Source organism: Pogoniulus pusillus, chromosome 16 (assembly GCF_015220805.1).
Source record: "Pogoniulus pusillus isolate bPogPus1 chromosome 16, bPogPus1.pri, whole genome shotgun sequence".
Lineage (NCBI taxonomy): Eukaryota > Metazoa > Chordata > Aves > Piciformes > Lybiidae > Pogoniulus > Pogoniulus pusillus.
Window position 1 is genome coordinate 13,737,088 of NC_087279.1, and position 23,185 is coordinate 13,760,272.

The following is a 23,185-nucleotide window of genomic DNA, read 5'->3' on the forward strand; positions in this document are numbered from 1 at the left end:
AGTTGGACTTGATGGTCCTAAACATCTTTTCCAATCAACATTTATATGATTCTAAGGGGTAGCTGTGCCACCTGGTGCCTCCCCAGTGGGGGGAATCCTTCACACCCTGGGGTCTCCAGACACCCAAAAGTTACCCATGGAGCTGAACATTGCACAGTACCCTGTGGTTTCAGCACAGCATGGTGAGATATGCATCAGCACCCCATCAGATCTGGCACACCATGGCCTGCAGCTGCACAGTCATAAGGAGCTCTACAGTGGCACTGACATCCCAGTTCCTGGTCCCCCCAGCCTCTATTGCTGCACAGGACATAGATCCTAGGAAGGTAGCTGGGGCCTGGCACAACTCCTCAGTGCAGCCGGTGCTGACAGCCCCTCGGCCACCTGTCCCATCCCAGAGCAGCTGCCAGTCCAGCCTATCTCTACAAGCCAGAGACTCCACAGCCTCTGGGGCAGCCTTGCCAGCACCTGGCCACTGCCACACCAGCAAAAAAAAAAATCTTGCCTTCAAATGGAATTTTCTGTTTGTTTTCTTCATTAAATCAATGCTCGTTGCTTCCTGTGCCGGCGGGCACCACGAAGCAGAGCCCAGCTCCCCCACCCTCGTGCCCTGCTGGCAGGCAGCCGGGCTGAGCCACACCCTTTGGAGGCTGGGGCAAGTCGGCTTTCCCACTCCAAGAATGGGCTTGTTCCTGTCCTAGCCCTGCTCACTGCTCTCTCCATTCCTCCCAGCAAGTGCTGAAGTCACTCCATAGCGCCCAGTCAGAGGACAGACCTTTCTTTTCTCGTCTGCCCTGGTTGTGCAGATCCTGCTGGTTAGAGCAACCACATCCCTGGATCCTGGCATGCTGGGTGGGCGAAATGAGCTGTGAGGCTCTAACTGCCCTGGCCAACAGCTTGTTACACATTTACTCTGTGTTAATGAGGCGGCACAGGCTGCTCTGGCTTTCGCACCACAGAGATGCTTTGCAGGCAGCTCTCTGGCTCTTTGGCCCCAGCAGGATGGGGGCTGTGAGGGTCCCATGGGGTGAGTCCCCTGGGCATGAGCACCACGGCAGCAGCCATGACCCCTTCATCCTCCTCCAGCCCCACTGGGTTTTGCAGGACCACATGAAGCAAGCAATGACAAAAAGCACCTTTGACCTTACACCCCTCCAGGCAGAAGGATACGACCACGTGGGCAAAGACAGGTCCTTGGGAATGTTGTGATTCTCTACGGCTGCAATCAGGAACCCACGGCTGGCCCACACCTCTCCTGCATTCCCAACACAGGTGAAGGGGGCGGTGGCACCCAGGGAGCTCCAGGATCTCAAGGCACTCTCTCTGAGCAGCTGGCCGGGTCGCTGGGTACACAGGGAGGACACGGAATACAGTTGTCTTTTGTTGGTGCTGGCCCTGGGAGCAAGGACTGGGGCTTTGCGTCCCCTCCCTCCACCCCCGCCGGCGGCGGGATTGGCGCCCAGCACCAGGGATTTGGGGTTTAAAGAGCAGGCAGCAGCCGCGGCCCCAGCTCACGCACTAGGCGAGGACACAAGCAAGCTCCAGCAAAGCCTACGCACTGCAACAGGTGAGATGACGGCTGCAGGGCACTGGGCTGCCCACTGAGGGGGACTGTGGGCTCTGGGGGCTGCAGTGGTGGAGTTCCCCAAGGAGGATATCAGGTCTCTGTCTACCCTCTGGGTGTGCTGGGTGCTGGTAGGCTCAGACATGGCCTGAGAGGGAAGGGAAGGCATCGCTGGCCACATGCCATGACCTTGTTCCCATCACCCCACAGCTGAGTGGGGACTCCCAAGCTCAGTCCCAGCTCGGTGATGGGAGTAAGCAGTGCTGCACTGGGGGATTTCCCAGAAATGCCCCTTCCCCTGGGGCTGATTTAGGGAAAAGGAGGTTCACCTGCTGCTCTCCCATCTGCGACTTCTGCACCATGCTCACCAGCTCGGCCCCAGCAGCACTCGGCCTGGCTGGCATCTGGGAGAGATCTGAGTCATTTGAGGAAGAGAGGAGCCCAATGCTGGGCACGAGGCTGGGCAGGAGCAGGAGCTGCGCCAGCAGACAAGGCTTTATTGTGCCGTACTAGGGCCGCCCGCTCAGCCCTCAATAGCTGCATTATTCTTGGTGGCGGCCCCCCAGACTTCCCAGCCGCCACGGCTCTGCAGGAGCGCTGTGGGAGGCGATCTGAAGTGGCTGTTGTCTTGGGGGGCCAGGGTGAGAGGAGGCAAGTGGGCAGGTTAGGGTGCCCTCTGCTGCTGTCTGTCTGGGTGCTGTGGCAGTAAGATGCTGCTCCTTCATGCCACCAGCTTTGAGAGGAAAATGCACTGGATGGGGAACAGGTAGGCTGAGGATGCATCCAGGCACCCCTGTCTCCACTCCCCTGCCCCGCCCATCCGATCACCCATGCCTAAGGTGACCACGGCTGTGTGCTGCCCCAGGACAGGGACAAGTGAGCGGGCGGCAAGTGGCTGACATTAGTCCTGGGTGTGGATGCAGTCAGACCAGCTGGAGCAAAATGAAAGGTTCTGCATGCTTCCCAGCCAGACGCACCCCAGCTAAAATTACCAACCCTGTGGCAGGGACACCAGCCTATATTTAAAGCCCAGAGGAGCTGGATGCCACTAGTCGGTGTGGTACAGGGAAGGGACAAAGGGGCTAGGACAGGGCAGCAGGCAGGGAAACACTGCCAGCATCTCTCTTGCCTTCCCAGCACAACATAGAGTGGGCCAGGCCAGCAGCAGAGAGCCTGTGTGCCATGCCCCACATGCCATGGCTTCACTGAGGCTCTGTCACAATGCACTGGTGGATAACTTAGCAGAAGTTAAACCCCCTTGCTTTCCGTCTTGTCCTCAGATATCAGAGGGGCTGCGTGTGGCTGACCTTAACTTTTTGAGAGATGCCCATTTGGATCTTTAGTGTGAACAATTTAACATTCTCAGGAACAGAAATAAGGCTTCAATGAAGCCAAGTGCTAGACCACTTTATTTAACGGGCAACAGGTATAAATACCGCAGGGGTCTAATCTGTAGTGAGCATGCGTCGTGATCAGGAGAGTGGGGATGACATGAATGGGGTGGGGGGCTGAGCAGAGGCCAGGCAAGACGGCAGCTCTTTGCAACAGTGGCGGCTTTCCAGGGTGGTGGCAGCTCTCCGGGGCAATGGCAGCTCTCAGGAGTCACAACGGCAGTTCTCCAGGGTGACAGCAGCTAGCAGAGATCCCCAGCAGCAGCAGTTCTCTGCAGCTCTAGCAGGTCCTAAGAATGCTCAGCTTCTCTCAGCAGCCCTTGACAGTCTCTTCTCAGCTCATCCTCTTCAACAGGAGTCAATTGCCCTAGCAGCTGCTCTCCCATAGCCGATTACCCTGGCAGACGATACCCTAGTCTGCCTTACTGTGACACCCTTCATAGCTTCACACTGCAGCTAAAAATAGCCATCTGCCCTAATTTGGCAGTGAAACGCATGCCCAGTGCAGTCTCCAGGGTCTCAAAGTCGCTCAGTCAAACCCAAGGGGCCAAGGTCAGACTCCCTGTACCTCAAATGATTCTCCCAATGATGTAGAGCTACATCTGTAATTATTTTCAGCCCCATACAGGCTCCTGCCCCTCTGATACGGTTTTAAGGAGCTCAGTACATGGGACAGAGCCCCTCTGCCGGCCCTGGAGCCTGGCTGCCAGTAGTAATGAGAAAGAGGACAGACGGCCACTCTGGGGCAGCAGGATGGGATCCTAGAAGCCCCAAATCCCTCCCTTTCCCAAGCTGTTGTACTGCACCAGAAGGACAGATGCCTCTTTCGTCACTTCCCCAAAGGTCCAACGTGCACCCCATGGCTCAGTCCCACAGCAGAGACACCCAATGAGGGTTTCCCAGATAGGCTCAGGCACTGAGATGCCCCCAGCACCCCATACCCCCTAAATAGGCCAAAACAGGGTGGGTGGGGATAATTAAAAAAGGATTAGCTGGGCTACACCAGCATGGTGCTGCTGGGAGCTGGTACCTAATCCTGGCAGGAATGTGCTGGGGCCACGTGGGCCCCTGCTGTGGGGGTCTCACACCAGCATGTTATGATGGTGGAGTGGATGCAAGATTGAGGTGGGGTATCCTCAGACGAAATGTGTCCTGAGCTGGCATCCCCAGGATATCTCCATCATGCCACACTACAAGGTTGCAGCTGGTTCAGGTGCATTTGTTTTCTGCCCACCAAGGCTGGGGTCACAGGGAGTACTGACAAAGGCCATCCCACTGCACAACCATAGCTTGTGGCTGGGAAACAGGGCCATGCCAAGCTCAGGTGACACGGGGACACTACCGCACTGGTCAGCAAAGCACAGCTCACATTGTTCCCCTGGGTTTTGGCCAGCCTCTGCCATGACGAGTCCACTAGGGTGGAGGCAGGTTCCCTAGCCCTCAGGGAGATGGGACACCCTGAAGGTCCCGGTGCCTCACCAGGGCTATTTCAGTGAGGTACTGCTCCTGATTGGGGTGCAGGATTTGTCTCCATTGTGGTGGGTGCTCATCCTGGTCTGCCTCCCCCAGTGAGGGCTTTCCAGCAGCCACTGGTGCCAATTTCCCATTCCGATGGCACAGATACAAGTAGAGCAGGGCTAGCTCATCCACTAGCCCAGGAGGTGCAGGAGCCGTTAGGCGCTTCTCGCTGCCTCACCACCTCCAGGGACTCTATGGAGGCGGAGAGGAGCCGTTTCCTACCGCAAACACCGCTCGGGGCTCCGGCGATTCTGGCAGTGCTTAGGATGCTCGCCAGATACGGAACCGCCGGGGGAGATTTGGCCGAGGCAGCACGGATCCGCCGGCAGCAGGGAAGGGATCAAAGAGCGAAGGTGCCAGCACCTGCTCCCGCCGCCGGCGGTGACACCCTCACACTGGCGGGGAGCCAGGCCACGGGCACCTGGGTGTGCCGCCCTCAGCGGGGCTAACAGAGAGCAGCATGGGCACGAGGGCGGGATGCTGGTGGCAATGCCCGTCCCAGCTGGGGACAGCCACCATGTCAGCGCCCAGTGGCTACGGCGCTTGCCAGAGCCCCCTGACGGGGCGGGAAGGGGTGACCAGCAGGTGACGTGGCACGTCGCTCCCGCTCGGATTTTCCGGGATGGAAGCCCGGCATTTCTGACGCCTGATGGTTTCTCCAGGCACAGCTGCTGCCAGCGAGGTTCCTCCAGGGCTCTGGAGCTGAAGCGATGGTGACGCCACCCAGCCACCTCACCACACATGCCAGGAGCGGCACTGGGTGGAAAGATCCCAGCTGGGTGGAGGGAAACTGAGGCACGGCGTAAGAAGGTGCCCACTGTACAGGGCTGGGCACAATATCTCCACCCACCCTGTCTCAGACTGCCATATTAGAGAGTAGAGACGCCACGCCCCAGCCTGTGGGGGTCATTCAGCCCGAAGTCCTGCTGCAGCTCCTGGGCAGTTTCTTACCGCAGGGTAACCGCCGCCATACCAGTGCTAGCAGCACCCTTTCCATCCACTGTCCTCTCTCTGTTCCCATCCCCCTTGCTGCCTGTGAAACTGGGCTGGCACCATGACATAACCAAGAGGGCAGAAGTGGTGGTGCCGGACTAGAGCCTGCCACCAGCCTTAGGGCACACCAGTGCAGTGAGGCCAGCAACAGAAATATTACCAGACAGAAGGGCATTGCCCAGGCACTCTGCCTGGCACAACTCCTCCTGCCTGCCTGCACAGCTACCACTGCCTGATAAACCCACTGCCTGCCTGTGCCAGCTGTCTGCCTGCACCTGCACCTGACTTGCCTCTACCCACTGCCAGGCTGTCGGCACCTGCTGCCAGCCTGTGCCTGCTACTGGCTTCCTGCATCTGCTGCCAAACTTTCCTGTACTCTCTGCCAGCCCACCTGTACCTGCTGCTGCCTGCACCTACTGCTGTCTGCAACCACTGCCTCTCCATTCATGCCAGACCTGCCTTCCTGGGCTCCTGCACCCACGGGGACAGCCGTGGGTGCAGGAGGGACAAGGCACGGGTAGCCCCCAGGTCAGCCCGTGTCCCCCCCTGCCCCGAGCCCTGCCCACTGAGGCACGCGTGGCCGCGTTGCCGGCACCACTCAGCACTTGCTATTCTTGGCAGCAATGGCTGGAAAATGGGAGGCAGTGAAAGAATTTGTTTGCTCCGGGCTGGGCCCAGGCCAGACATCTGGGTTGCAGCTGAGCAGGGCGCAGAACCAGCCCCATGCCGCCCCCACTGCGGCCCCCAGTGGCCCCAGAATGGCCCCAGCACACCCAGCACCCTGTGCCCAGGCAGGCAGCACCCAGGTGGCAGCTGCCTGGCCCAGGGACGAAGCGGTCCTGCCATTCGCGTTCTGTGCCACTCGTGTACTGAGTGTGCCGTTCTCAGCCCTGCCCTAGGGGCAGTGGGCGTCATCGTGGGTGTCACTGTAGACCACGTGAGTGGCAGTGTAGCCCGGGGTGCATGTGTGTACTCATGTTTGAGTGTGAAGGTGTTCTCGTATGTGCGTGTGCGCTCCTGTGTGCGTGTGCTTGGCTGATTTTGCACTCTGTGCTTGCATGCGAGTGTGAGTGGGTGTGCTTGCACACGTATGCGTGTGCGTGGGTGTTTGTGCCTGGCTGTGTTGTCACACATGCCTGCTCGCATGTCTCTGAGCTTGCACACGCACAGGAGTGCCCATGAACGAGTCTGCACGCCTGTGCGGGGCTGCTTGGGTGCTTGCGCCCGCTCGCACGTGTGTGTGTTTGTACACGAGTGTGCGGGTGTGCCTGCCGGCGCTCCCGGGTGCAAACAGCCCCCACTCCCGCCCCAAGCCGCGTCGGGCCGCGCCCCGCCCCGCCGGGGCCGCCCCGCTCCTTCCCGGCGGACGCGGAGGGCGGGGCCGGGCCGAGCCGAGCCGAGTCGGGACTCAGGTGGGTGTCGTGGGCCGGGCGGGGTGCGGGAGTCTGCCGAGGACGAGGGGCTCCCGGGTGGGAGACGGGGTGGCCCGGATCGGGATCTCTGCCCTGCCGTCGAGGGGCACCGGGTGTGGGGGGTAGGGTGGTGGTGCTGGCGGCAGGGTCCGTGTCCTGGCTGGCACCGAGGAACTGGTGGCCGCGTTTGTCTGGGCTGGCATCAGGAGTACCGGGACTGGGTCCATGCCGAGGCTGGTATCGGGGATCTAGGGTGGTTGGCACTACGGGTCTGAGGGTCTGGATTTGCAAGTGCTGACGCCGGTAGTCTCCAGTGCTCCCCACCTGCCCCCCCCAATCTGCCCCCCGTGCCAGCATAGAGTCGGGGCAGCCGGCGTTGGGGGTCCGTGCCTGGGCGTCTGCCCTGTCCCCTCAGCAGACTTTGGCAAGTGCCAGGCAGGCAGAGAGAACCCCCAGTGACCCCAGCACGGCCCTGGCTGGCTGAAAGACAGAAGGGCTGGCAGAGCCCACAGGTCACCCGCCTTGTCCCAGCGTCTCTGGAAATGCCATTAGAGCCTGTAGCCCTCTCACCAAGCTGCTGGGCAGCCCAACCCCAGGGCACCATGCCTGGCTGGGGCCCCTGCCTGCTGTCTGCTGCCTGCTGCCTGCTGCCTGACCAGAACTCACTCCTCACGCTGCCAGCCCCTCCAGTTGCCCCTGCCTGATGGAGCCCAGGGCAAGCCCTGGCTGGCCAAGCCAGCAGCAGGCAGATGTGTCCAGATTTGTGCCAGACACTGCCACACACACTTGCCCCCTGGCCTGGCAGTCACCATGTCCCACTCACCATGGCTGAGCTGGGTATCATAACCTGCCCTGAACCCTGGTTCTGCAACAGGGTTGTGTTCACCACTGAAGACTTGGCAAGGCCATGGTGACAATGGCACAGGTGAAACCCATCATCTGCACCAGAGGCTGGTGACTGGCATGGCCAGGCTTGTGCTTTGCATGTGGTGTGGGGAGGTGCTGGCTGGCATGCCCCAGCTGCCTGCACCTGCCTGAGGTGACATGGTTTGGCTGGCGGGCAAGGTGGGAAGCTGCATGTTGGTGCAGTCTTCATGATAACCATCGCCTCCTGCTCTCCAGGGGAGAGCATGCCAGTGCTGGAACTGATGTAGCCCTTCCCTTGGGCAGACATGGGAAACGCTGGGTGCCTCAGTTTCCCCACAGGCAGGAGCAAGAAGTGTTCTCCTAGAGCCCCTTATAGTTGAGGTCGGCTTAACTGGGGCATAAAACCCAGGAAGGGACATGGCTGGCCCATGTTGCCCCCCACTCACTGGATCAAGCCCAGTGGCAGGAGAAACCTTGTGGTGTGCCAGGACTGCCCTATGCTGATGCTTAGGGCTGTCTATTTCCCATCGGCAGTACCGATCCCCGGGAGGGATCATGGGCTGGGGGCTGCAGAGAGGGAGCTGTAACCCGAGCTGCCGTCTCTGTTCTTTGCCCCAGCCACTGAGCCGCCAGCCAGACCCCAGCCATGAGCCACAGGCTGCTTCTGCTTCTAGTCCTGCTCCTGTCGTGTGGCCCCACCGCCGGCCGCCCGCCACCCGCGGCCACCCCCCGCCTCAAACTGGCCTTCCCTGGTGAGCATGGGACACGGGCAGGGTGGGGGGGTGCCGGGTCAAGCACAAGTGTGCTGGTCCCTTGTCAGCAGTCAGCATCTCAGCACCATCCCTGGGGATCAGAGTGTGCCAGGGAGGCAGCATGGCAGAAGAGGTGAGAAACACTGTCACTACCAGGTTCCAGTCTGCCAACTTTCCAGGGCCACCTGCCTGTTCTCAGGGCCATGCCTGCACCTGAGTGCAGTCTTGGCACCCGGCATGTGCTGGCTCATGTGCCCATCCCCCTGCAGTGCACCGTGGTGGCACTCCCTAACCACAGCTGCTGTGCCATGGAACTGTGGGACACTGTGCTGGCTGGGCAGCCAGTGCCATGACCTGGCTGCCTACCCTGTGGGCTCCAACACGGCGCAGGGTCTTTGTCCAGCAGCAGGTCCCAGGGAGCATTCTCCTCCCATGCTGACAAAGGGCTGTTTGTTCCCGCCACGGTGGGATTAGCTCCGCAGGGCAGGGAATGGCCCCTTTCTCCCTCATCGCCTGTTGCTAGGGTGGAAGGTTCAGGGCTGGGTGCTGAGAGGCACAGAGATGGGCTCTGGGCTGGGTCAGAGTTGGGTGCTGGGTGGTGTGGGGATGAGTGCCAGGCCAGCATAGGAGTAGGTGCTGGGTGACTTGGGGATGGGTGCTAGGCAGTTCAGGGATGGTTGTCAGGCTGGTGTGAGGATGAGTGCTGGGCTAGCAGAGGGTCAATGAACCCAGTCAAGCCAGTAGGACAGGTTTGGGGGAGGGGGTGGCATGGCATGGAAGTTATGGCCAGACCGAGGTCCCTGTAGGGCATGTGTCTGGGGAAGGAGTACACACAGACACGGTGGTGGGGCCCAGCTGAACAGTGCTGGTGGGTCTTGGCAGAGCTGCGGGCTCGCCACGGGCTGCAGCTCTTCAGGCTGGAGCGCTCATGCTGCTACGAGGCCCTTCTGCTGGACGAGGAGCGTGGCCGCCTCTTTGTCGGTGCACAGAACCACCTGCTCTCGCTGGCCCTGGATGACATCAGCCAACGGGACAGGAAGGTAACCGGGGAGGACACGGACACACGGGCTGGCTGGCCCAAGGCACTCTGCAGAGCTGTACACATCCCTCTTCCCCTGTCACCCTGCAGATCTACTGGCCAGCACCGGTGGAGTGGAGGGAGGAGTGTAACTGGGCTGGCAAGGACATCACTGTGAGTTTCTGAGGATGCCTGGAGAGGCCAGGGGGAGTGCCAGGGAGCCACTCCAACACTGCCTTCCTATGCCCTCTGCCTCTAGGCCGAATGCATGAACTTTGTGAAGATCCTCCATGCCTACAACCGGACCCACCTGTATGCCTGCGGCACTGGTGCCTTCCACCCAGTCTGTGCCTTCGTGGAGGCTGGCCAGCATGCAGAGGTGAGACCCATGCTGTCCCAGCACTGCCATGGCCCCCACTTGCTGCCACCTGCACCCCACCTATCCTTACCCCCTCCAGGAGCCTACCTTCAAGCTGGACCCCCAGCGCACCGAGGATGGCAAGGGGAAGAGCCCCTATGACCCCCGGCATGCAGCTGCTTCTGTCCTTGTGGGTAAGGGAAAGACAAACCCAGTGCTGGGATGCAGTGTGGTGGGGGGTGCCAGGGGGTGCCCCATAACGCTTCCCTTGGTGCCTGCCAGGCGAGGAGCTCTACTCCGGGGTAGCCACCGATCTGATGGGCCGTGACTTTACCATCTTCCGCAGCCTGGGCCGACGTCCCTCCATCCGCACCGAGCAGCACGACTCCCGCTGGCTCAACGGTCAGTGCCAGGGAGCAGGACGGCAATGAGGCTGCTGGCACCTTGGCATGGCATCTCTGCTCCCTGGAGATACTGGGGCAGTGAGTCCTCCAGGCTCAGCTGCACTCTGTCCTCCACTGCCTGTGAAGGGTGATTTGGGGGGGTGTCTGTGCCTCTTACAGACCTCTGGTGCCTGGTGGGGTCCCACCCTCACTCTGCTACTGCCCTACAGCTGGGCAGAGGCAGATCTGCGCTCTCCTGGGACTCCAGTGGGTGCCCAGGGAGCAGAGATAGCAGAGTCACTGGAGGAAGCACCCTTCTGCCCACAGAGCCCAAGTTCGTGGCCGTTTTTTGGGTGCCAGAAAGCGAAGACCCCGATGACGACAAGATCTACTTCTTCTTCCGTGAGACAGCAGTGGAACGGCAGCAGGGGCTGGGCAAAACCAGCTTTGCCCGTATTGGCCAGATCTGCCGGGTAAGAATATCCACGGGTGGTTGGGCTGGGGTCCAGGGTGCCTGTGGGTGTCACCCCCAGCTACTGATACTGATACCCTCTTCTGGCAGAATGACATGGGTGGGCAGCGCAGCCTGGTGAACAAGTGGACAACCTTCCTGAAGGCTCGGCTCGTCTGTGCTGTGCCAGGACCTGACGGGGCAGACACCCACTTCAATGAGCTCCGTGAGTAGAGGGGTGAGGATGACTGCCCTGAGGTGACTATGGGTGGTCCTGGCACATTAGGGCAGTGCTGATGCCCTCCTGGCTTACAGGAGATGTCTTCCTGCTGCAGACAAAGGACAAGCGCAACCCCCTGATCTACGCCATCTTCTCCACTTCCAGGTTGAGCCCCCTCCTCACTGCACCGCCCATGCCCGGCAGTGTCACCCTTGTCCTTCACATCACCCCATCTCTCCCACCAGCTCTGTTTTCCAGGGTTCAGCTGTTTGTGTCTATACCATGGCTGACATTCGCCGAGCCTTCCTGGGCCCCTTCGCACACAAGGAGGGCCCCAACTATCAGTGGGTGTCATACCAGGGACGTGTGCCATACCCTCGCCCAGGCATGGTATGTGCCACAATGGTGTCCAAGCTAGTGCCACCAGTGGGATGCTGGTATCTGGGGTGAGTGGGGATTGAGACCCTACTAAGTGAGTGCTGCCTCCTTGCAGTGCCCCAGCAAAACCTTTGGCACCTTTGGCTCCACCAAAGACTTCCCAGATGAGGTGATCCAGTTTGCCCGGCACCACCCACTGATGTACAACCCCGTGCTGCCCCACAGCCAGCGCCCCCTCTTCCTGCAAGCCTCCGTTCCCTACACTTTCACCCGCATTGCTGTGGATCGTGTCACTGCTGCTGATGGCCACTACGACGTCCTCTTCATTGGCACAGGCACGTGGTGATCCCCAAACCAGGGCAGGGGCGGAGAGCTGGGGGATGCTGGGGCTGGGACCTATAGCCTCACTCCTCCCTGCCTGCAGACATGGGCACGGTGCTGAAGGTAGTCTCGATGGCCAAGGAGAGCTGGCACCACATGGAGCCGCTGCTGCTGGAGGAGCTGCAGGTCTTCCAGGTGAGGAGGTGGCACTCTGCAGCACTCCAGTCAGAGCCCCCAGCACCCCTTTGTGCTGCATGTACTCTAAATTGTGCTGGGTGCTCCAACTGCTGGGATGTGGGAGATAGCAGCCTGGATGCCTGGGTCCCCTTACAGGCCCTAACTCCTGCTCATACTCTGCCTGCAGGATGCCTCCCCTGTCACCAGCCTGCAGCTCTCTTCAAAGCGGGTAAGCAGGAATCCTGGGTGGGTGCCTGTGTTCCACCATGGCTCTACTGGGCCCTGTGCCACAGCATGGGGATGCTCAGCACTGCTCTTCTCCACAGCATCAACTCTATGCTGGCTCAGCCACAGCACTGGCCCAGCTCTCCTTGCACCGCTGTGGTGCCTATGGCAAAGCCTGTGCTGAGTGCTGCCTAGCACGGGACCCATACTGTGCCTGGGATGGCACTGCCTGCACCCGTTATGTGCCTAACACTAAGAGGTAGGTGAGATGCCAAAGTGTGATGCTGGGCCAGCCGGCTTGCCCTGAGGCCATGGTAAGGGGCACAAGCCCTACTGCCTCAGCTCCTCCTCCTCTGCCACCTTCCTGCAGGCGTTTTCGCCGGCAAGACATCCGCAATGGTGACCCCAATATGCTCTGCTCAGAAGGTGAGCTGGGATCCAACTGGGGGCTGATGGTTAGCCCTGCCAGGACAGGACCTGATGATTGGGCCATGTCTCCTCCAGACCCACGGCGAGGCAGTGTGCCCCAGAAGCAGCTCTATGGGGTGGAGGGCAGCACCGCTTTCCTGGAGTGCATCCCCAAATCCCTTCAAGCCCGTGTCCTCTGGATGTACCAACGTACCCCAGATGACCCCAAGCAAGAGGTAGGCTCTCCCCAGCCAGGTACCACCGGTGGGACCATGCCCTGCCGTGCCATGCCAAGCTGACTGCTGGTCCCCGTGGGTGCCACAGGTGCAGATGGATGAGCGGGTGGTGCAGACCGAGCGGGGTGTCCTCCTGCGCAGCGTGCAGCGCGCAGATGCCGGCCTCTACCTCTGCCACGCCACTGAGCACGGCTTCACCCAGCCCCTGCTGCAGCTCTCCCTGGAGGTGATCGGTGCTCGGCAGGTAGTGGGCATGGCACCTGCCGGAGACCCCCAGCTCACCGCCGGGCCCCCCAGCCACAAGGTCTGGTACCGGGACTTCCTCCAGCTGGTGGAGCGCCCGCCGGTGGGCACTGCGGGTAGGGCCTGTCAGCGGCCCTGGAGCCGGGGGAGGTCCCTGCCACCCCCACGCGCCCACGCCGGACCCCCCGGCCGCGGCCATGGCGAGGAGCCGCGCAGAGCTCGCCGCCGGCGCACCCACGAGGGGCCGCGGGCTGAGCGGAGACCCCGCAGTGCATCCCCCTGGTGACCCCGGGGCCGGCCCCAGGCACCGGGCTCTGCCTAGGAGCGGAGCCGCGGGCAGGGGCAAAGTCCCCCACCGGCCTCGGCCAGCCCGCCGGAAGCACCGGAACCGGGCACAGACAGCAGTGGGGGACTGCGGCTGCGGGGCCAGGAGGAGAGTCAGGCTGGCACCCCCTCGAGGGGCTGCCGGCCGCCCTTGCCACCGGCTCCAGCAGCAGCGACTGCCGGTTCCGCAGAGTCACCGAAATATTTATTAACGACTGTTACGGATGAATGTAAAGCTGCTCCGGCGGGGGAGCGGCGGGGCCAGACCGTGCCTCCCCTGGGCACGACACCGTTGAGGTCGCGGCAGCAGAGCCACCCTCAGGTCCTGGAGGCTACCGGCAGGACCCCGGAGGAACAGGATGGGCGCTGGCGGGACGTGGTGGGGCCGGCGGGAGAAGGCCCGGGAGGGAGATGAAAAGGGGCACAGAAGTAGTGCCCAGCGCTCCGGGCAGGGCGGCGGCGCGGGGAGAAACTTGTACTAATTGAGCACAATAAAGCAGAAGATTAAGACCGTGGTCTGCGTCTGCCCAAGCGTCCCGGGAGCGCTGCCGCGTCTGACTCCCCGCGCTTTCGTTTCTGGAAAGCAGAAACTGGAACTCCCCGGCGTTAACAGCCCAGCGCTTAAGGGAGCGGGGACAGGAGGTGATCTCGGAGTCTGCTGCCTGCGGTGTCACCAGGGCTCCCGCCGACATTGGTACCGGCCACATCCCATTGCCTGGGATGAAACCTGCCGTGCCCCAGTGCTGGCTCCACCTCAGCCCGGATACTTGAACCCCTTGCATGGTCACACCCAAGTGCTGACGCAGACAGGGCGCCCCCAGTCCACGGGTGAACATCCCAGTGGTGGGACACCATCTCCTGCCAGGGCATCCTTAAGGGATCCTGGGCAGGAGCCAGCCTGGAACAGAAACTGGAGGGGAGGCAAAGTGCTGGGGCCACTTTAAGCTCCCAGCAGTGCCCAGCAGTGCCCGGGGTCATGATCTGAGAAGGCTTAAAAGCTGCTGCAGTCAGGAGCAGGAAGAAGGGAGGCAGAGGATGGAACCTTTTATTCTTGAGGTCAAGCTGGCACTAGGTTGGCACTCCAGACCCCACCACGTACCCCAGACTTCAGCAACACCACTGCTCTGCACCCATCCTAGCAGCCAGTGGCATTGAAGAATCTCCTCATGCCGATGCAGTCCAGCTATGACCATCCCCCCTACCACTCAGCACCACCTCCAACTCAGCAAGCAACACAGAGATCTGCCACGGCATTTATTTCCAGCATGACACTGTGGTACAGAGGTGTGGGGTGGTGTTTGGGGCAATGCTCAGGAGAACGAGCAGGCAGGCAGCTGAGGGTCTGCACCGCCACGAAGCCGCAGGAGCATGTAGATGGTGCTCCTGGGCTGGACATCATAGTATGCCAGTGTGTGCCGGTCCTCCAGCTCCCTGGAGCCGTACGTCAGGCGCTGCTGGTCAGCAGGAGGCCCCTGCCGCATGTGGATCTGCTCCTTCAGCTGACGGACAGTGGAAGTGGGCTGCACAGTGTATGTGGTGGTCCGGTTCTTGTCATCCTTCACAAAGACCTCTATCGCCTGGGGCTCGGTCTGCAGCAGCACCAGTGTGGTGTTGTAGAAGATGCCGAGGGCGGCCAAGGTCTTGCCATCCAGAAGGAGAGGGGTGCTCGCGTCTTGTTCCTGCTTCGCCAAACGCTGTTTGTACCGGGAGATGCCCGACGCCTGCTCGATCTTCTCCTTCAGCTGCCAGATGGTGGTGCTTGGGCTGACAGTTATTGTCAGGACAGAAATGCCTGTCAGCTGCTTCACGTCAATCGTCACAGGCCGGGCTGGCTGTGGGGACAGAAGAGTGGGTATACAAAGCTGGTAGAGGCATGGGGGCTGTGGTGCTTGCTGGCACAAGCAGCCTTACCTGTACATCCCAGGGCTGGGTGTCTTTGATACAGGGCAGCGAAAGGTGGTAGGTTGCCTCCTGTGCCAGTAAGTCCCAATCCTTGCCTTGGCCCAGGATCCCTGTGGGGTCAGCAGGGTCCAGGACAATGGGGCTGCAAACAGAAGGCAGGCACTGCCATCAGCCCCAGGCAGTGCCATGGGGTGCATGGCACAAGTCCCATCATACAAGGTCCTCACCAGGGACTGTGCAGCAGACTTTTGATGTGGGCACCAATCTCTCTGTGCTGGAGTGAGTAGTATGTCTGCCAGTAAATGCAGATCTCCTGGTGCCGGCGCAGCAGCTCCAGCACTGTACGGAAGCCCTGAGCCGTGTTGAAGCTCTGGCTGGAGTTTGTACCCTCCTCCCAGGCATAGATGGTCAATAGTTCCAGGGCATACTTTGGAGGCAGGTCAGCTTTAGGATATCGTGGCTTCAGCATCTGGGGTGAAGATGGAGACAGGTATGAGAGCTGATCAGGGTGGGTTCCTGGTGAGTATCAAGGAAGCCAGACAGCCCCTCACCTCCTTGTACCAGTGCTTGACCAGGCGCAGGAGGTTCTTCATCTTGGCTGGGCAACGCTTCACAAATGCCTTTTGCAGTTCAGTGAAGCAAGGAGAGAACTCCCCAGGACCACCATGGGCATTCAGGAGCTCCACATACACCTCTGCCTTTGGTGGGGTATACTTGCTCACCTGTCCTATGGGGTGAGAAGGAGGGTGAGACCCGCCCAGTGCTAATGCTGCAGCTCAGCCCTGCACCAGCCCACAGCTCTTACCCAAGGCATCATAGGCAGGCAGAATGTCCACCTCAATGGACTCCTTAGCGTCCTGGGAGCGGAGAGTGAAGCTGAGGGAGCGTCGTGTATTGTCAGGGCCCTTGTAACTGGGGCTACTCATACGCACTGTGAAAGCCAAGCTCTCCTTGCGGGCGTCCAGCCTCTCCTTGATCAAATCCAGGATATGCTTTATTTCCTGCTTCTGATGCTGGTAGCTGACGAAGCAGCTGAGGAAGAGCACCACATCAGCATCGGATTTGTTCTGCAGTGCCGTGCCCTTGCCTGCTGAGCCACCCTGCAGAGAGATACCCTGCCTACTCAGTGCCACTGCCCCTTGGCACAGGGGTCACCTGTCACCATTTGTGGAACTGCCAGGGGGAAATGAGGTAGGGCAGAAGCTAGAACAGGAGGACAGAGGTAAGGGTGGCAGCAGGGGTGCCAGCTGTCCCCCATGCCAGATAGTGCTCACCTTGACAGTCTTGTGGACACGGATGTTTTCAAAGCACTGCTCCTTCAAGAAGTTGCAGATATTCTTCACTGTCTTCTTCACCTCCATGCAGAAATCCGTGCTGGGCTGCAGGACCTCCATGATCCAGTGGTCCAGCTTGTTGGGGGGCACCTCCCAAAGATCGTTCGTGGATGTCATCCTGCCAGCCGTGACTACAGCCCCTCCTGAATCAATACCCCAGTGCTGCTTGTCAGTAGCAGCTTTTAAACCTCCCCGGGTCACCGCCCCCATGGCGTCATCGCCGGGAAGTTAAGGTGGCCCCAGCCCCAAGGTTTTGCCTATCTCCAGCCCCCAGTTCGCCGGGGGGCTGCTGCCCACAGTCTCCGCTGAGTGCCTAGCTGGCAGGAGGTGGTGTCCCATCACGAAGGACCCGGAGCCAGCCCTGCCTGGGGGCTGAGGTTGCCCTGCCTGCACCAGCGCCTGCCTGTGCCTACACTAAGGGCTCAAGTGTCAGAGATGGGGTGGACAACGCTGGGACACGGCTCGTGCCGGTAGCACGGTTTCATCCCAGGCAATGGATGTGTCTGGTGCTAGCGATCTCTGGTGCCACCACAACCATGGAATATGGCCACTGCCACTGGAGGCCCTAGTGTCACCTCAGGCAATGGGACGCAGCTGGTCACCAACAGTCCTAAAATCACTATTGGCAACGAGATGTAACCGGTGCCAGTGCCACCGGGGGTCCTAGTGTCATCGCAGATAATGAGACACGGTCAGTGGCAGCATTATGGGAGCTACTAGTGCTCCCCGTCAGCGGGACACTGTCAGTGCCAGTGCCACCGGGGGTCCTGGTACTTCCCCGCTGCGGCGGGAGCGGCAGGCGATAGGGACGCTGCTGCCCGCGCTGCCTTAAGCTGCAGCTGCGGCAGAGCTGGGAAATCGCAGTTTCTATTCCCGCTCCACTTTCGATTTCTGCTCCCAGAAGCCGAAAACGAAAGTCCAAAGGGCTGCCCCCTCCCTGTCTCTCATCGCCTCCGAGGCACCGTGGGAGCCGTGAGCAGGGCAGGGGAATGGACGAGGACTGAGACAGGCTAGAGGTGGAAACAACGACAGGGATTTGGACAGGGACACGGGCTGGCAGGAGCAGCGACACGGCTAGAGCAGGGATATGGGCAGGAGCAGGGACGGGTGTCTCTTTTTTTTTGGAGTGGCAATGTAGATATGGGCAATGTTATGGGCAGAGACAGTGACTGGCAAGACTGGGCACAGAAGCAGGTATTTATACAAGAGTGAGGCAGGCATACAGGCTGAGATAGGGACAACAACAGAAGCAGAGATACAGGCATGAGCAGTAGAAGAGCAGCGCCATGGGCAAGTATGCAGAGGTGCAGGGACAGCTGTAGGAAGCCTATCACCTGCTCCGTTCAGCATGAGGAGTGAGGCTGGGACACCAAGAACAAGACATTCTTTTCATTTACAGCCATAGGGTGTCCCAGACAAAGCAGGACACCCCAAATCTTTTCACATTGGGTTCACACCCTTCAAACACTGTAGTGCAGCACAGTTTGACCAATCCCTAACTATCCCTCTTCCACCTAATTGCAAAGCCAGTACATCTCTATGGTGTCATCATCCCTGGAGATACTCTAGGTGAGGCTGGATAGGCCTCTGGGCAACATGATCTAGTGGAGGATGTCCCTGCTGAGTGCAGGGGGTTGGACTGGATGACCTTTGGAGATCACTTCCATCCCAGACCATTCTGTTATCATCCTTTCATCCTTGTCTAGGTGTCCCTGGTGTCAGTCTTCCTACAGGCACTGAGCAGCGAAGCCAGACAACACAAGTCTCAGGCAGGTGTTGGAGAGGCTGGGTGCTGCCATGCCGTACCTCAGGTTGCCTCCTGGCAACAAGCTGTCTTGCAGTCATGCCTAGCGAATGGTAACTATGCAATATACAATGTAAATTATATTGATAAGAATCAGAAGTTGGAAAGGATCCCGAAGGATCATCTAGTCCAACCTTTCTTGAGACAGACAGAGTCTAGGTAGGAAGGCTGAACACCCTGTCCAAACAGATCTTAGACGTGCCGAGTGGTAGGAGCTCCACCGCTTCCCTTGGGAGGTTATTCCAGTGGCTGTCTTTGATGTAAACATTTTCCTCTGGCGTGCAACTGGAATCTCCCTAGGAGTAACTTGTATCTCTTACCACTCATCTTTTCCACGCGAGTCCTTGTCATGAAGGAGTCTTCTCTGTAGCCACCCTTTAAATACCTAAGTTCATGCAATTTCGTATGATACAGGCTAGCTGGGACCATAGCTAGGGAAAGAGACTTTCGTGTTGAGATGAACGCAGGGCCAGGGCAGGGCCAGGGCTAGGGCAGAGAGGCAGGAGCAGGGCCAGGGGGCCGAGCACGGACAGCAGAGCCAGCAGCAAGAGCCCAGCTCCGCACGCCGCCGGGCCCGGTGCCCCGAGCGGGGCAAGCAAGCGCCCAGCTCCGTACGCCGCCGGGTCCGGTGCCCCGAGCGGGGCAAGCAAGCGCCCAGCTCCGTACGCCGCCGGGTCCGGTGCCCCGAGCGGGGCAAGCAAGCGCCCAGCTCCGTACGCCGCCGGGTCCGGTGCCCCGAGCGGGGCAAGCAAGCGCCCAGCTCCGTACGCCGCCGGGTCCGGTGCCCCGAGCGGGGCATGCAAGCGCCCAGCTCCGTACGCCGCCGGGTCCGGTACCCCGAGCGGGGCATGCAAGCGCCCAGCTCCGTACGCCGCCGGTCCGGTGCCCCGAGCGGGGCAAGCAAGCGCCCAGCTCCATACGCCGCCGGGTCCGGTACCCCGAGCGGGGCATGCCGGGAGGCGCAGCGCGGGGCGACCGCTGCTGGCGGCGGCGCTCCCAGGGGGCCGCGCGGGGGGCGGGGCCAGGGGCGGGGCCTGGCGGCAGGGGAGGAGGGGCGTGGGGTCCGCGCGCGCTGGCCATGCCGCGCTCCCGCCGCGCCGCGCGCCGTGAGTGGGGTCCCGGGCGCGGCGCAGGGCGGGAAGGTGGCGGAGCGGGACGGAGTGGGTGGCGGGGCCGTGTGAACCGTCGAGTCGGGTCGAGCCCCCTTGGCCTGATCTGGCCTGGCCTGGCCTGGCCTGCCATGCTATGGCCTGGCCTGCCGTGCCCTCCCGTCCCGGCAGCGGACCGCGGGGGGCCACACAGGCCCCGTGAGCTGCACGGGTCCCACGACCCGCGCAAGTCTCAGGCGTCTGCTTCAGCGGCCTCTGCGGTGCGGTCAGGCCCTGGGTGACAGCCTCCTGTCGCAAACTCCCCCTGCAGGTGGCCCCGGCAGCGCCCGAGCTCGCTCGCCCGCCAGCGAGGAGGAGGCTGGCAGCGAGGTGCTGAGCCACTGCAGCAGCGCCAGTGAGGGGACCAGCCCCGCCGAGGAGGGCGCAGGTGAGCCCCGGGGCAGTCCTCCCGTGGGAGGCAGTGCTGCTGCCGTGTCCCACACCCGTGGGCCTCCTGCCTTGGCACCCAAGCACCTTCCTGACGTTGGTGCTGCCTCAGCAGGGAATGAGGCGGCGGGTGAGCAAGGCCAGGAGGAGGAGGCAGAGGACAGGCTGAAGGAGCACATGGACAACCTCCTGGATAAGAGGTCTGTAGCAGCTGGCACCCTTTGTGGGCAGCCTTGCACACTGTCCATCCCTACTAGCACTGCCAGCCAGGAGTAGGGGCATGCCCAGTCCCGGACCAACCCATCCTGTAACCTCCCACGGTCTCCCGTAGCACCAAGATGCGTCAAACAGCACTGCAGAGCCTGCGCCTGGCCTTCTCCTCCAGAATCCTCTCCGAGTTCCTGCTGGAGCGTCGCCTCATGCTCACAGACTCCCTCGAGAAGTGTCTCAAGAAAGGTCTGGGTGCAGGCAGCCACCAGGGCTGGGAGTGGTGGGGGCAGTGACCAGTGTCTGAGTGGGGTGTCTTGTGCTGCTCACAGGTAAAGGGGAGGAACAGGCACTGGCGGGCACCGTCCTCACCCTCCTCTGCCTCCAGATGGGTTCTGGCCCGGAGGGGGAAGAGTTGTTTCACAGCCTGAAGCCTCTGCTCATCAGTGTCCTGACAGACAGCACAGCCAGCCCTGGCGCCCGGCAGAGCGTAAGGCCTGGCCCCTTTTCTCCTGCGCACAGGAGTACCTCAGGCAGTGCCTCTGGGGGTTCCTGCAGTCATGACAGGGCAGCAGGATTGGATGCCATAGGGAACAGTGGGGTAAAGCAGGGGCACTCCAGCCCTACTTCCACTTGGCTGGACACTCGATCTGTCCCAGCACTGCCTCCTTACTGCCTTTTCCCCACATTTCTCCCCAGTGTGCCATGGCTCTGGGCATGTGTTGCTACATTGCTGCTGCTGACCTCGAGGTAACTGCACCTGGATGTTGCCCATACCCCTACACCCAGAGGCCTGCCATGCCATCTGTCCGTAGCCCATGGTGCCAAGATACAAGTGACAGCCTCTACTCTGGGCAGCATGGGGCTTAGCTGGGAGGGAAGTCCAACTTGCAGAGCTGGGATGTCCTGGGTGAAGGAGTCTCTTCTGCCCCATAGAGCTCCTGCTGTGCCTGGGCAGGTTGAATCCACTTCCAGTGTGTGGCTTCATTGTGGTGTCTTCCTAGCAGCTGTTGTCTGACAGGTGGGTTTTCCCTTCTAGGACTTGATCTTATGCCTGTCCTGCTTGGAGGGCATCTTCAGCCCTGCCAGCATGGGTGATGTGGCCTCAGGAACTACCCAGCATGGCCCTCTGCACTGCAGTGCGCTGCAGTCATGGTCCCTGCTCCTCACTATTTGCCCTCCTTCCCACATCAAGAGTATTTTGGACAAGTGAGTGGGGTGTTGCGGGGGTGCAGGGGCTGGTGTGAAGTTGTGGTGCCTGTGGAGGAGGGAGCCCCTGAAGTGGTGCCCAGACCCTCTGACTGCTCTCCTACCTTTCTGTCCTAGTCGCTGGCTGAAGCTGCCCCCTCTGCTGTCCAGCAGCAGTGTCACTCTGCGTATCCTGGCTGGGGAAACCATTGCGCTGATCTTTGAGCTGGCCCAAGACTTGGAGGTATGTTGGGGTGCTGCAGCAGTAGGAAGCAGCAGGTAGGCAGGCAGCAGAGACCTACTGGCACCAACACTTTGCCTGTGCCCTAACAGCATTGAGATGCTCCAGGCTGGCATCACCAGCAGGTCCTCAGGCAGGGAAGCTGCCCCAGTGATCCTCCAGGCCTTTTGTGGTGATGGCAGTGGTGGGCAGTGCCTGGAGCTTTGTCTTCTCCAAATCCCCCTGGTTATTTGGCAGGAAGACTTGTATTACCAAGATACAGAGTTCCTGTGTGCCCAGCTCAAGATCCTGGCTACTGAGAGCAACAAGTACCGAGCCAAGACAGACCGACGGAAGCAACACTCCATCTTCCGGGACATCCTGCACTTCATCGAGGTACTGGAGCCTGGCAGTGCCCCACCCGATTGAGCCCCTGGCTGTGCAGCTGCCGCTTAGCGATTCCCATGTGCTGCATGCTGGGGGACACACAGGGTGGGTGCTCAGGTTATTGCTGATGCTCCTCTCCCCACTCAGAACGGGGAGTACCAGGAGGAGACCGTCCGGTTTGGCCTGGAGTGCATGTACCTGGACAGCTGGGCACGCCAGCGGACTTACCAGGTCTTTAAAGAGGTGCTGGGCTCCGGCATCTGTCACCACCTCCAGGTAAGGGCCAAGCGGCTGTGCTGGGAGGTGCTGGGCCGGTGCTGGTGGGTGCTAATGTGCCATTGCTTCCCCAGAACAATGACCTGCTACGGGAGATCTTTGGACTTGGACCCCCCTTGGTGTTGGATGCGGCCACTTTGAAAACCAGCAAGGTCTCCCGCTTTGAGAAGGTTGGTGCCCCCACCCAGGCTCCTGCCTGCAGACCCGTCCCACACTGCTACGGGCTACAGCCAAGTGCCTGAGTGTGTCTGGGAGGTGAGAAGCCAGGACCTGCTAACCCATCTGTTCTTTTCTCACAGCACCTCTACAACTCAGCTGCCTTCAAAGCCCGCACGAAAGCCCGGAGCCGGGTGCGGGACAAGCGAGCAGACATCCTGTGACAGGCGGAGTGGGACAGTCCTCAGCCCACCTGGACTGCAGACCCAGCACTGTGAGGGGCAGGTGCCCCCAGCCCTCGGGCTTTTATTCATGTACAGCAGAGTATTTAATGCCTGGAGCTGCCCCGCCAGGGGCTGCCCCCTCTTTTATTTTTTTAACCAAAAAAAGGATACAAGAAGAGCAGGTGGTGGCATGCTGCTATGTGCCTGCTCTGTGGCTGGGTGCTGTGGAGGGAGGGGGTCTCACAGGTCTCCTGCAACCCCCTCAGAGGCAGGGCTTGTGTTACCCCCTCCGCAGCCCTGCAGGGGCACCAGAGTGGCCTGGCATATCCTAAAGGGCTGGGTGGGAGGGCAGAGCCATACAGGGCTGAGGGGACCTGGCCCTGGTGTCTGTGCCTGTAGCAGGAGTGCTTCTTCAGCTCCTTACCCTGCTCTGCTGTGCACAGCCCCTGCCTCTGCAGCCTGCCTGACATCGGGTAGTGGCAGAGTGGTGTGGGTGGCAGGTGCTTCCTGCCCTGCCAGCTGCATGCTCTGAACCCTTTTTCAGCCAAATGCTTTATATGAAACAGTTCTATTGTGGGAAATCAATTAAAGGGAGGGTGGCACAGCAGGTGAGTCCTGATGCTGCCTGTGCAGCCTGAGGGGCTGCTGCTCAGGTGGGCATGGGGTCATGCCAGCCGGGAGTGCCTGCCACCCTGGGAATGTATCTGTGGTGA

The 23,185-nt window shown here is 60.8% G+C and overlaps 3 protein-coding genes across 6 annotated transcripts; 2 read left to right on the forward strand and 1 right to left on the reverse strand.

The window, feature by feature from the left end:
- Positions 1 to 1,397: 1,397 nt before the first annotated feature.
- On the forward strand, positions 1,398 to 13,754 carry SEMA3B (semaphorin 3B). 2 transcript variants are annotated; one of them, XM_064156623.1, is made up of 18 exons: positions 1,398 to 1,567; positions 8,364 to 8,497; positions 9,380 to 9,537; positions 9,627 to 9,689; positions 9,775 to 9,894; positions 9,974 to 10,067; positions 10,156 to 10,275; positions 10,584 to 10,729; positions 10,819 to 10,933; positions 11,023 to 11,092; positions 11,173 to 11,317; positions 11,421 to 11,640; positions 11,730 to 11,821; positions 11,991 to 12,032; positions 12,130 to 12,287; positions 12,399 to 12,454; positions 12,533 to 12,672; positions 12,761 to 13,754. In XM_064156623.1, exons 2-18 carry the CDS (start codon positions 8,392 to 8,394, stop codon positions 13,199 to 13,201), a joined length of 2,286 nt encoding a protein of 761 aa, XP_064012693.1. In that variant the 5' UTR covers positions 1,398 to 1,567; positions 8,364 to 8,391; the 3' UTR covers positions 13,202 to 13,754. The 2 variants fall into 2 exon arrangements, with proteins under 2 accessions (XP_064012693.1, XP_064012691.1); XM_064156621.1 differs by having other exon boundaries at positions 12,399 to 12,672.
- Positions 13,755 to 14,480: 726 nt separating this feature from the next.
- Positions 14,481 to 17,011, reverse strand: LOC135182222 (2'-5'-oligoadenylate synthase 1-like). The gene is made up of 6 exons (XM_064156051.1): positions 16,416 to 17,011; positions 15,947 to 16,241; positions 15,693 to 15,868; positions 15,369 to 15,610; positions 15,151 to 15,283; positions 14,481 to 15,071 (listed from the first exon to the last, which is right to left on the reverse strand). The coding sequence occupies exons 1-6, from the start codon at positions 16,683 to 16,685 to the stop codon at positions 14,550 to 14,552; spliced, it is 1,638 nt and encodes a 545-aa protein (XP_064012121.1). The 5' UTR covers positions 16,686 to 17,011; the 3' UTR covers positions 14,481 to 14,549.
- A 2,322-nt stretch (positions 17,012 to 19,333) lies between these two features.
- Positions 19,334 to 23,175, forward strand: IFRD2 (interferon related developmental regulator 2). 3 transcript variants are annotated; one of them, XM_064156624.1, is made up of 12 exons: positions 19,334 to 19,385; positions 19,699 to 19,815; positions 19,927 to 20,014; positions 20,146 to 20,270; positions 20,354 to 20,511; positions 20,721 to 20,771; positions 21,061 to 21,230; positions 21,348 to 21,453; positions 21,688 to 21,825; positions 21,964 to 22,092; positions 22,167 to 22,262; positions 22,392 to 23,175. In XM_064156624.1, exons 1-12 carry the CDS (start codon positions 19,358 to 19,360, stop codon positions 22,470 to 22,472), a joined length of 1,287 nt encoding a protein of 428 aa, XP_064012694.1. In that variant the 5' UTR covers positions 19,334 to 19,357; the 3' UTR covers positions 22,473 to 23,175. The 3 variants fall into 3 exon arrangements, with proteins under 3 accessions (XP_064012694.1, XP_064012695.1, XP_064012696.1); XM_064156625.1 differs by having other exon boundaries at positions 19,930 to 20,014; XM_064156626.1 differs by lacking the exon at positions 20,721 to 20,771.
- The last annotated feature ends 10 nt before the right edge of the window (positions 23,176 to 23,185 follow it).

Bases quoted from the DNA above. Each gene is read 5' to 3' on its own strand.
- SEMA3B (XM_064156621.1), top strand. From the start codon at position 8,392: ATGAGCCACAGGCTGCTTCTGCTTCTAGTCCTGCTCCTGTCGTGTGGC. The intron at 10,934-11,022 runs GTGAGTAGAGGG...CCTGGCTTACAG, and splicing joins CACCCACTTCAATGAGCTCC to GAGATGTCTTCCTGCTGCAG. The intron at 12,288-12,398 runs GTAGGTGAGATG...ACCTTCCTGCAG, and splicing joins TATGTGCCTAACACTAAGAG to GCGTTTTCGCCGGCAAGACA.
- LOC135182222 (XM_064156051.1), bottom strand. From the start codon at position 16,685: ATGGGGGCGGTGACCCGGGGAGGTTTAAAAGCTGCTACTGACAAGCAG. The intron at 16,242-16,415 runs GTGAGCACTATC...ATCTCTCTGCAG, and splicing joins GTGTCCACAAGACTGTCAAG to GGTGGCTCAGCAGGCAAGGG. The intron at 15,869-15,946 runs GTAAGAGCTGTG...CTCACCCCATAG, and splicing joins GCCTGCCTATGATGCCTTGG to GACAGGTGAGCAAGTATACC.
- IFRD2 (XM_064156624.1), top strand. From the start codon at position 19,358: ATGCCGCGCTCCCGCCGCGCCGCGCGCC. The intron at 19,386-19,698 runs GTGAGTGGGGTC...CTCCCCCTGCAG, and splicing joins CTCCCGCCGCGCCGCGCGCC to GTGGCCCCGGCAGCGCCCGA. The intron at 21,231-21,347 runs GTGAGTGGGGTG...TTTCTGTCCTAG, and splicing joins ATCAAGAGTATTTTGGACAA to TCGCTGGCTGAAGCTGCCCC.